A 12,285-nucleotide genomic window follows, 5' to 3' on the forward strand; every position below is an offset into this window, starting at 1 on the left:
ACAACGCTTCTTATCTGTGTAATCATAAGGATGTATAAACAGTATTTATATATATATATATATATACACAGTTGCAGAAGTGACAATATTTCGAAACGCGTGTATATTAAAAACTTGCGAAATTAAAATCAGAAGAGATGAGATGAAAGAAGGAAAAAAATTAAAAGAAAATAAAATAAAAATAATATAATGAAAACAATGTTTCCAAACTTCGAGCGGGCATGTTAATTTTTCTTTCATAAATTTTTATGCGTAATAATTACTATAGGAAAAAATTATTCTATACGTACGTTTATGTATATATTTTTGTATAATATATAATATGTATATAATATTGTTGTAACAATTCATTTATATATTTATATTAATCATACCTTATCAATCTAGTCAGACTAGTCCGAAATTCAAATATTATTATTAAACGACTAAAAAAATGCATTCTCACGATCGTGACTCTTAAATTTGTTTTTATTTTTTATTTTTTTTTTTTTCATATCTATCTTTATTTACTTTTTATTTTTTTTTTTTTGTTTCTCTTCGTTATAAGAATCCTAAGCAGATCACATGTAATTTCGTTTTTTTTTGTTTTTTTTTTTGTTTTTTTTCGTTCAATTTTGTTAATTTTTAATTTTTTTTTCTTACTATCCCAGTCTCTTGAAACGTGATGGAGATCTTTTATATACCTTTGTCGATACATCGTTGAAATTTGTCGACAATTTGTATAATTCGTCATCCTCACGGTGCGTATATATATATACATACATAATATACATATATATATATATATATTGTAGCTAATAAATCCTTACTCAACTACGACGTCATTCTCATTCTATATAATTTTTGCTACTAAATCGCCCAAATTTCCATATATACTTCTTCGTTATTATTATTATTATTTCATTTTATTCACGCGAATTTATATACCGTTCTATTTATTCTCTTATCTTTTCATTTGTATTTTATTGAATAGATTTTTTTTTCTATCTTCTTTTCTTGTTCCTCTATTTTTCGATCACCAGGGATCGGTGTACATAATTAATGGACGTGTATCGTTTAACCATGTCTATAACGTAAACTGTGTCGGTGGAACAGAAAAGAAAGCGAAATTTTTTTTTCTTCTTCCTTCAAAAGATCGACTACCTACTTAAATTTATATTAATTTAATAAAATCGATGACAATTGAATGATCAAAGATGATCGTTATTACGCCTGTTACAGGTTTTTGTTTTAAAGAATGAAATCAATTATATTTCTAACGTAAAATAATAAATAAACTACTCGTATTATACGAATATGTATATGTATTAGGGTGGCCCTTAATATTGGGAGAAATTTTTTATTTTTTATTTCAACACCTTGAAAGGGTCTTTGGGGCACGGGTTAATATTAAAATTACTAGCGGATTTCACGTTTAAAAATCATTTTTTACTATTTCGAGTCGATTTAAAGGGTGAGAGAAAAAAATTTTCTTTTTCTTACCAATATTAAGGGTCACATATTACGTATATATATATATATATATATATATATATATATATACATAGTGCGGGGTTATAGTTGTAAAAACGTAAATTATAAAAACGTGTTCAATGTTATGTTTTTTTAATTAGACAATCGACGGGCATTACGTGCTCGCCTCGTCGATCACAGTTATCACGCGATTGTTCGGCGGAGCCGTCATCAGTCGCCATTTCGGTTTGACTTCCTCCTCTTCCGGCGCTCCTTGGCTGGCTCCACCCTGACTTCCGGGCGCCGGACCCTTCGATCTTGCCAGCGACCATCTTCGCCCCTTCCGGTCCAGGATTATCGGCATTTCCGCAATCAGGTTGTTCTCGAATTCTGACAGCATCAGGTAATTCTCCACCTTGTTACACGACGTTATACAATCACCGATGTAGTCGAGGTCGTCCAGCAAATTGTCAGGCAGATCCATGTCCGCTATTCCCTCCTCCGATATGCACGTCAGTTCCGGCTTTTCTCCCGCCATGGTGTTCGGCACTTCTCCTGCAACGTCGAGCAACGAATATGAGCCGAAAGTTGTTCTGTATTTTGAATTCAATGATTTTGGTGGACATTTTTTTTTTTAACATCAAATAGTTTGATTTTTTTTCTTTCATCAATCAATTATTGACACAATACATCATATTGTAATAAATCAAGATTTGTTCAAACATTTATCCAAGATGGTAATAATCGCATCCTTAAAATTCGGCAATCGATCTGTACACTGAGAATAATTTCATTTGTTATAGTAACTAGAAAAATTCAGCAAAACAGGTAGCGTTAAAGAAAACGATACGAAAAGATCGTATATTCTGGTAGATACGATCTTTTGATCCCGATGAAAATTGAAAAAATGATCTACTACAATAATTGCATAAGGGCGTAACCACCAAAAATTATTATTGCTTTTTTCTGTCATTCCGATAAATGACGATATGGATAATCGATATTCAGAAAATTGACATCCTTACTGTATAACTTTGTTAGTTACAATTTTTTATGCGTTTTAGTAGTCTGGAAAGCATTTACAAGAAATATTTTTAAAAGCGTAACGTCCTTTGGTTTTTACTTTCGACAATTTTGTTTTTTCAAGATTTCTGAATTTTCGTAGATTTCCATTTATCTATGTGTTAAATAACAGAAAAAAAAGAAAAAAAAAACGAATGATGAAAAAATAATTGGTGGCTACGAACTTTTGTTTTGATCATTTTTCGGATCTACTTATTAATGGACAAAGGTTGTAGTTGTCCAACGTACAACCTTTTGCCTTTATGTTTTTAAACACCTGATTTCAATTGAGTTATACGTTTTAATAATTTTGCGAGCGAACGGTGAGAAAAATATTAAAAAACTTATACGCCCCTTTTGTAATCCTAAACTCGCATTCTCGGTGATTAAGACTTTATGCCATTTGACAGGCGATATAAATTCCCAAAATGGGCGCACTTCTCGATCCCTCTACTCGTATTCATCCCCTTATATCGAAAGTGAAACGAACCTGGTACAGGAGCGAGTTCAGCACCGAGCATGAGAGCGGCGGCGGCAGCGCCAGCAGCGACGCCTTCGTTCTCAGGTTCCTGACTAAACGAGAGCCTCTTCCTCTGGGGACAATTGTCTGCGACGCAGAGGTGCCGGGTGCCGTTCGCCCTGGTGTGCTTATGCCTGGACAAGCTCCGCCTGTGAAGATCGATGAAGAAGAGTGTAAAGCTGCCGACGAGGACGCAGGTCGAGCTGAAATAGTACCCGGCCTTTCCCCCGCAGCCGACGTTTATGTACCCTGGAGGAATCATTAATCAGAATTTTTATCACATACGTAACGTCAAAACGGCACCGAGACGTCAATGTATCACCATTAGCCGATTGATCGCTTTCAACCGTTTCGACGGCTGTGTTATTCATTCTCGGCCAACATCCACGATGCAAATTTACATCGATCATGGATGTCCGCTGGAAGCAGTCGATATCTGCTTCGTTCTTCTCGTTTCCTCCTTTACAGTCTCTTCAAAAGTTCGAGGACGTTTCAATGATACGATTAAATCCAACACCCAGACATACCCGGTAGATCGTCAACATGATCATAGTGTCCAGTAAAAAATTCTTAACGTATTTAACGACATTTCCAGGTCATTCGAGGACATTAGGAATGGAATATATCCGGGAGACAAGAAAAATTCAAGGGTAGTTTCAGCGATTTTTCAAGGACAAGCAAAATTGAAGGACATTTCCAGGAGCACTGGACACCATGAATCGATTCTTTAACGCCTTTTTGCATGGTAACGAAGAAGTGAGTGAGCAGAGACACTCCCAAAGAATGATATTGAAATCGTGTACAACGAAAGGCTGCGGAACTAATCAAGACAAATGAGAAGGTGACTGTCACTCAGCTTTTGCTTCCCGTTTAATGGATTACATAAAATCCAGCTTCCAATGTTTGAAAAGCAAGTATGAATAAAAAAAATTTCCGGCACCACAAGAATGGATGGTACTTGAGCAAAAAAAAAAAAAAAAAAATCGTTACCCAAATCATTATAATAATTAGTTTCCAAGGTACGTGCTTGGCTTATTAATGATGTTGGCGAGTTATAAATCAATGTATTTGTCGTGAATATATTAATTCGATAAACATTCACCGCCTCATCAGTCTCTTTAAGACCATGAAACTCGAGACTTACCGGATATGGGAACGCCGATGGCGATGGGAATGGCTTGTGAGCACTGCACGAAGCCCCAAGTCCTGGCAAAGTTCCTCGCCCTGACCCTTTCGTAAGTATACATTTTGAGACTGTAGTGATAGCCGCCGCAGAAGATGCCTGGAAGTAGAAAAAAGGAAAAAAAAAATTTGTAGCAAGATTCGGGTGGTTGAACGGGGACTCGATTTTGAGTGACGTGGCTCGTTAGGTCGCCGGCTCATTTCATTAGCAGCAGAGAATGGACTCACCGTATATCCACGTGAACATAACGTAGCCGTGATAGTTTCCGTGAACGGCCGTCAAGGCGAGGATGCACAGGCCGCACATAAAAACCGCCGCCTGGGTCAGGTACTGTCTGGCGATTCTGCACTCGACGCTGTGATGAACGACTAGAAGGCCAAAGGCCACGCATCCCAGCGTCCATGCCAGGCCCAGGTAAGCCTGAAGCAGCACCACCGTGTCCCCAAGGCCTTCTTCCTCCGCCTGGTGGGCCTGCCGAACCGAAAAAGAGAGTCAGAGATCAGCATTCGGCGTAGAGTTGACCCCACGGATTTGTTTTACCCTTTCGGTCACGGAAGCCATTGCAGTGTCAACTTTGTGTTTGTCATTTTTTTTATGTGCCATATCCAAAATCCTAATTTTTTTTTGCTCTTTACATTTTCATACTAAAAAGATACTTGAACTTTAGAACGATTAGGATTTTTTTGGTGAATCCATAATTGTTCATAATTGTTATAAATAAACATGTGCAAAAGAAAGGTGTTCTCTTGAATGAAATTCGTTAGCGAAGAGATTTGGTGGTAGACGTATACTGGAAACGCTTTGAATTCATTGGTTAAGAAACAGAGATGTCAGAGTCGCCGTTAGATTTACAAAATTCAATATGTAGGGGTGATTTTCACCCTCCTTAGGGATGTATGTGGATGGTATTTTGGGTTGTGTCTGTTCTCGGCGTAAAATCGTACTGTCTAAAAATCAATATTCACAAAAATCTCATTCAAGAATACTGTCTGATACAATGTTCATAATTAACCCCTTTTTAAGGGTTATTTTTAGTTTCATTGTATTTTTGACATCAGATTCGCAGTCAGCGTTGAAAAATATTTAGGGAACGTATAATTGAACTTCCGTGACAAATAAAAAACTGAACGACGTGTGTGAAAGGGTTAAGGATCTACTTTAAAGTGTTTAATGGCGGATAAGAAAAAATATCTGACGCTTAGTTTTTAATCTACCATAACATATTACAAAAGAAATGAAATCGGAGAGATCAACCTGGGATACATTCCTCGTTGGATCCGTTGAAATGATCTATACTCACCATTACGCAGTACACGTATTATAACGCGCTTCCAAAAGACTTTCAGTCCGTGCTTTTTGAACCATATAATTTATTGCAATTGACTGGATGTATCTAAATTACTGCTCACGGTCAGTAGTGAAATAAAACCGATTCCTACCAGGTAAAATATCGGTGTGTTGATGCCGAAGGCTGAAATCCCGGTGGACACCAGAAGTATTCTGACAGTCTTGCTCTTGAGGGTGCTGAAGTCGAAAAAGGGCGGCCGGTCATCGACCTTGTTCTTGTCCTTGATTTTGCGTTTCTGGTTCTTCAGGTGGAGGATCGCCCGCCTTTGGGGGTGGTAAAGGGACGCACTCCGGTAAAAGGTACCCAATATAAAGGTCAGGAAGACGACGCCTGTCACAGCCTGAAGCCCCAGTCGCCAACCGATTTTGCTGTAAGGAGAATCGACGAATTTGTGCCAAGGTAGAAACGAACGATGGATGTCAAGAAGAGTTGAACCAAAGTTCTGGATTCTTCCTCAGGTTAAACCGAAATTGAAACGGTTCAGGCAGTTTGGCTAGTAAGTGATCATTCTGTGAGTGATAAGAGCGATCGTTTGTCCATTTTTTTTTTAAACCTTGCGAAAATATGAAAGGGTGAAATAGATATCCCGAAAAGTGTTCCATTTCGCGAAAAAGTCACGAGAAAGCTCGGGCCTCTTTTTACACATTGCCACCATGAAAAATCTCTTGTAACGGACGTACAGAGGTCAATAAGTCTCGACGGGCCGAGTCGTTACTCAGCTGGAAGCTAGCAATTCAAAGCTCCTTTTGACGTTAATGACAGAAATTAACTTGATTTCTTATCGTATATATCCGGTTACGTAGGTTATAGTCGTAACCCTCGAGTGCGAGGGTTGTTTTTGTGATTTTTCGACCGTTTTCTGGGAAAATGGGCTTTTTATAATCGCCATTACTTCTAGATTCTGGATAGCATCTTATATTAAGTATACACACAAGGGGGGGAGTTGGATTTAGCCCGGAGAAAAAATGCACTTGGCTTGCGATATTTTCAAAGGGGGAAAACGCACGATCGAGATCGCAGATCGTGAAAATATTTTTATACACGCCGAAACACAAGAGTCTACGGCTTTTTGTCGCATAGGGTTTTCTTTCTCTAGTTCCTTTTTCGCTCAGGCCGTAAAAGGCAGGCACACCTCGGGCCACGATCGTACCTGATAGCTCCTTTAATGAAGGCTGACATGACAGCTATACCGAGACCGCTTCCAGACACAATGAATATCTCGACGAATTCTCTTCTTCTCTTAAAATACTGCGCCACCATCAGCGTGCTGCAGTCTCTCGTCATTCCCACACCTATGCCTGGAACAAAACACACCTTTAGCCACACCTCCGCCTCGTATATCCTCTTCATTCTACCCAGTCCAACCACAAGCAGTCGTGCAAAGTAAAGAACAACTAGTGAAATACGTGTTGGAGATCGCTAAGCATCAAGCAGATCTCGGAATCACGGTATTCGTAATGGCGGATTGAGTATCGTGAACAGACGGTCAAAGAATATAACGATCAAATGTTAAATTAGGTGCAGCTCGACGTTTCGAATGGTCAAAACATAAAATAATGAAGCTTCCTAACGATTACAAATCGAAATGATCCGAACCCTGAATGGTCAGAACTTCAAATGACCCGGTTTTGAAATGTTCACCATTCCAAACAATCCAAACCCTGAATGCTCAGAACTTTAAATGATCCAGTTTCCTAATGGTTACAATTTCAAATGAACTTTCTACCTTCCAAATGTCAACGAATGCAAATGGTCAAGTCTTCCGATAGTTCAATAACCGAAGGGTAAAAGTTCCATGTAATTGTTTTAATTGAATGGTAAAATACTTGAGCAAGGTTGCATGAAGGACTGTAATTGACATCCGAACTTAAGAAATGGGAATCATTAGATATTACCCAGTAGTCTGAATCCATTCGACTAAACAACGGACCCGGATCTCGATCATTAAAAATTACACGCTGCGCAGAGTTTAGCAGTGTTTTCCAGCCCAGTGTATCCATTTCCATACTCGATATATCCGGACATGAGATTGGTCGGTTTTCCTCGAGTCAGAGAGGATCGGAGGTAGATGACTGGCTTGGCAGGGAAAGGATTGATGGGCGAGCAATTTCCATGAGAAGGAACGCGGTTCAAAGATCATTCGATTCTCATCCTGCGTCAGAATCGCCTCGTAATAATACCGCCCCGATATCCTTCGGTTGGGACCATCACTCCAGTGAAACGAAGAGGACCACCAACCGGCGGAACAACGAGCGTTTTACTTATCGCTATTACCATTGCATTATAGGCGTATCCCTTCCTTCCTCCTAGACTCCAATGACATCACGATGGTGTTGATTCCGTGTTGGCCGTGCTCGGGACGATAACCATTTGCTCGATAATCGTCGAGATTGGGGCTCAGACACGAATTGCCTAGTTATTGGTGTGCCGAACGCGGAGCACAGTTGGTGAATTATTGCCGGCTTCGCGTCTCTCGGACTACTGTGAACTTGATTAAACCACGGGAATAGACAACGCGGCCTCGTCAGCTAATATTCTGCACCATTGGTGGTTTGGCGCACTTTGCGGTCGCTCTGGGATTCGTCATTGCGAAAACGGCTCTTCCAATCATTACCAGCTGCTTTGAGCTGGACAACACGAGTCGCGTGGGTACAGGTATGTAGTTTTTGGTACACTGTAAAGTGTGTTGAAATTGACTGGTATATGGACTGTTGTAGAAGAATTTTGATGCTCGATTCCGAAATCCATATCAGACAACGTGTTGGATTAGCACCAAATCGCCACTCGTAACTTTGGTTTCCAAAAGTCTGATCAAAGATTTTTTACACAGTTCACTTGGTACTGGACTTGTTTAGTCGAAAGAAAAAGTGTAGTAGCGGTTTAACGTATGATTGCTTGAGCTGCAGTGTCGGCCCTATGTTCGCGGGTAATTTTCATCTCTGTTTAAGGATGGTACAAAATGGGTGTGGGTAAGAAATCAGAAAAATCGAAAATTAGAATGGCCAGAATTTCGAATTCAATAAACTCGAATAACAAATATGAGAGAACAGATACTGTCAGAAAATTTAAGTCCCGAATGGTGCCCGATAAAAAGCTGCAGCTTACCTAAAATGCATTTAGTAGAGGGCTCCATTATCCGAATCCACTTACTTCGGAAAACGTTAATCCAAGAATTCAGAGATGCTGAGTTTAATAACGTACAGAGTCAATGTTCCAGAGAATGAATCTGTAGAAAGTTTCATGTTCTCAAGTGTCCAAATATTATAAAAATAAGAAGTAAAATGCAGAATGTAGAAGGGTCATTATTCAGAATCGTACAATTCAAAAATATCGGTATTCCGAAAGTAACCGTATCGATGGCTTTCCACCAGAATTTCACATTTCGAGTCTATCTAACTGATCTATTTTGACTTGTAAAATGTTTTATATACAGAATCAAATAAATTCTTTACTCGATACTTAACAAAGAAGAGAGAACGCGACGCAAACGGACAACTTTGAGTCGTTAAAGCTGTTGGGTTGGGCCTTTAGAGTGTGGCCGATGATGTGCCTGACTCTTCTCATATATTGCGACTCTTCGTTCCGACGATTCCGATATAACGCAATTCTATATTTCGAGCCTTCTACGAGATCACTACTCGGAGTTCTAACCGTTCTGATTCTTGATCCTTCGCATCTACGAATTCGAATAGATGAAAATTCTACTTTACGATCCATCCGAAGTTTATTTGTGTTTGCGAGCAATCGCATTCGCCTCATTCTGCCAACGGCCTTTCGGAATTTTCACCAGTTGTGTATTCGAAATTCTACAACTTCAAATTTCGATACTTTTATATTTTATTTCCATTATTTCTGGCTTAATGAAGATTCACCACTTCCTTCTACCGTGATTGTCAGTTTTCGATATATTTATGTTGGGAATTTTGACAATTTTGATTTTTGGTTTCTTTGACTTTTTACCCGCACCCGTAAAAAATTTTACGACGCTCTCGACGAACCTGTGATTTCTGATATGAGTTAGGAGAATCCGCACTTTCATTTATTGCCCTAGAACCGTATGGAAGTAACGGTACAAGAAAAGTGATATTCATTCCTATTATAGAGGTAGGTGAAAAGAGAGCGAACCGCTAGTCATTCCTCGGAACGTTCATAATTTATCTGATCCTCTGAATAAGAAAGTATAAAAGAAACAGAAAAATGAGAAGAATGGAAGACGGGATAAGGCGGGAGTGAACGCGATGAAAAAATTCACGGATCTTGATTGATTTATCAGTCGAGTGCACGACGAGGAGGCAGCTGGAGATCAACCGAGGCATGGTTGACGACCATCCCTGGGGTTCTGCAGGTCCGATACTCCGATAGGACGCGTGGTTTCGTGTCGAGGAATCTACCAGCTAATTGGCCAAAGTGCCTAGGCTCCGAAGACAAATGGAAGATTAGGGTGGATGGGTGGCCGAAATGGGGAATGATTTAGACCCGGGTAAAGCGTGGCGTTTACGCCGTTCGCGCAAATCTCTCTCACTCTCTCTCACTCTCTCTCTCTCTCTCTCTTTCTCTCTCTGGAATTCTATGACCGAACGATCTTCACCCGTTAGAGAAAAGCTGTTATAAATTTTACAAGAAAATGTTTTAACGTGTGTGTTTTTTTCTTTTTTTCATTTGCTTCCAACGTCATAGAAAATCTTACTCACCGACCACCGTGCCGTAGCTGAAGAAGAGCTGATGAAACTGCGAGGCAAACGAGGTGAAGAGGCATCCCAAGGCTGTCACCAAACCGCCGAGAACTGCTGTTACCCTGGTGCTTTTTCGCCGGCAGAATGCTATCGTCACCGGCGATACCAGCAGTGCCACTCCTGTTGACATAGCTCCAAGCCATCCTGAAAAAGGATAATCGGAACACGTTTTTTTAGACCTTATTCCGTAATTTAGTTCCAGGAGGCATTTTTGGAAATTTAAGAAGCTGTAGAAAATTTACTCAATCAAAATTAATGTGGGTATGATCGATGTTTGACAAAAAAAAAAAAAAGTATGAGAAAAATGTCTTCAACTTGTATTCAAGGTCAAGACAATAAGACATTGAAAATGTCATTGTTACCATAATAATTGTGAAAAATTGCATGTTTTCGATGAGTGAAATGAAAAATCCATATTTTGAGATTAAAGCCACGTGATGAGGTCAAAATGTCGAAAACTAAAACGAAGGAAATTCGGTTGTAACGATGATTTTAGAAAGATCAGATCATTATTCCGTCTTGTTTGCTCTATTCTGATCGAGAATAAGTAACTTCGTTTTCAAATGAATCATTTACAAACAGTCCGAAATGAAAGTTTATTACAATCACAAGTTTGATAACTTTGAGGACAAATTCGTTGATTAAAACCCGTTGTAATTTTTTATGCAACTTTCGTGCGATTGATCAAACTGCTGAGAAAAAAAATTACCCCAATATGATCAGCATGAATTTCACTTAATAAATAAACTAGTTTTACTAATTAATCACAACTGAAAAAAACGACCGCATTTTTTCTTTCCAAAAATAATATTTTCACAAAAGTTGTGGCACCGTCAAAGTTATTTCATTTGAAATTCATCTGTTTCAATTAAACTCGAGTCGATTGACGTCAGAAGCAATTTTCGACCGACATATTTGTTGGGAAAATTTTCAGCTTGGACCGTACAATTTCGTATATGTGGATCAGAGATTCGCGAATAGTGGTCAGTTTTTTATTCCGTACATTAATGCCGACGATCTTGAAGTAAAATGAGAACTCGACAAGCTCCGGAGTGCTTCTTTTCTCCTCTCTCTCTCTCTCTCTCTCTCTCTCTATCTCACTCTCACTCACTCGTGACTAATTGCTGTTTGTTCGCGAATAACGTTTGCACTTCTCTCTTCTCGAACTCCACTTTTCTCCGCGAAACGAAAAACTCTCGAGTATGTACGTATACCGTAAAAGAGTCTGTGCACTTTACTGCGTTTCGAAACAGGTTTTAAAAATTTTTTTTTTTTCCAAAAATCCGCACCTTTCTTAACCAAACGTCAAATCGAATCGAACTCGGTAAAAAGTTGTTCAAACTTATCTGGCAAAAAGTATCTTCCTGTTTCTTTTTTCCTTAGATTTTGCAAAAACTACCAACCACGAGCTTCTCTTAGCTCTATATTATTCAGCTCACTAATTGACCCTCAATATCGTACGAGAAGAAAAACGTGCATCGATCAGACCGACTAGCGACTGCCGAAATTCGCCTTTCGTTTCTCTATTTTCCTCTCGATTCTTTCAGTTTCTGGATCCAATTTTTCGGTGACAGGACCGTTTACGACAGTTCTCGGTAAGGGGGGGAGGAGCGTAAAAAGCTGAGTAAGTCCATCCCCGATTTTCTATATCACGGGACAATCGAATGATGAATTGGACCGGAAATTACCCTTACTTTCTACACATGTAACACAGAAGCGCTTCATAAAAAAAAAAAAAAAAAATAGACACAGACCGGCGTAAAATTAAACGCATTTTCCCCGGGAAAAAAAAGCATCGCAAAAGTTTTTCTCAAAGTTTTATTTTCACTTCACCTTGTCCAGTTTTTTTCGCGAACGATATAATTTAAAGACAATGCAAGCACAAAGTTATAAAATTACGCGAGCCTGCACGGTATTTAAAAAAAAATCTCTGCTAAACTTTTTTTTTCACCATCCTTGAGTAATTGTCATACGTTGATCACGAATG

At 39.0% G+C, this 12,285-nt stretch overlaps 1 protein-coding gene across 3 annotated transcripts in view; it reads right to left on the reverse strand.

Annotated features, from left to right (window-relative positions):
• Window positions 1-996: 996 nt before the first annotated feature.
• The window catches only part of LOC124308748 (monocarboxylate transporter 10-like), a 122,124-nt gene continuing 110,835 nt past the window's right edge, over window positions 997-12,285 (reverse strand). For all 3 annotated transcript variants that reach the window (XM_046771759.1, XM_046771760.1, XM_046771761.1), the window contains 7 exons: window positions 10,257-10,442; window positions 6,716-6,863; window positions 5,657-5,933; window positions 4,445-4,688; window positions 4,179-4,316; window positions 3,005-3,283; window positions 997-2,007 (listed from right to left, as the gene is read on the reverse strand). In XM_046771759.1, the coding sequence (XP_046627715.1) occupies window positions 1,628-2,007; window positions 3,005-3,283; window positions 4,179-4,316; window positions 4,445-4,688; window positions 5,657-5,933; window positions 6,716-6,863; window positions 10,257-10,442 (1,652 nt within the window). In that variant the 3' untranslated portion in view covers window positions 997-1,627. The remainder of the gene's footprint in view (window positions 2,008-3,004; window positions 3,284-4,178; window positions 4,317-4,444; window positions 4,689-5,656; window positions 5,934-6,715; window positions 6,864-10,256; window positions 10,443-12,285) is intronic.

This window comes from Neodiprion virginianus, chromosome 7, assembly GCF_021901495.1.
Source record: "Neodiprion virginianus isolate iyNeoVirg1 chromosome 7, iyNeoVirg1.1, whole genome shotgun sequence".
NCBI classification, from domain to species: Eukaryota; Metazoa; Arthropoda; class Insecta; order Hymenoptera; family Diprionidae; genus Neodiprion; species Neodiprion virginianus.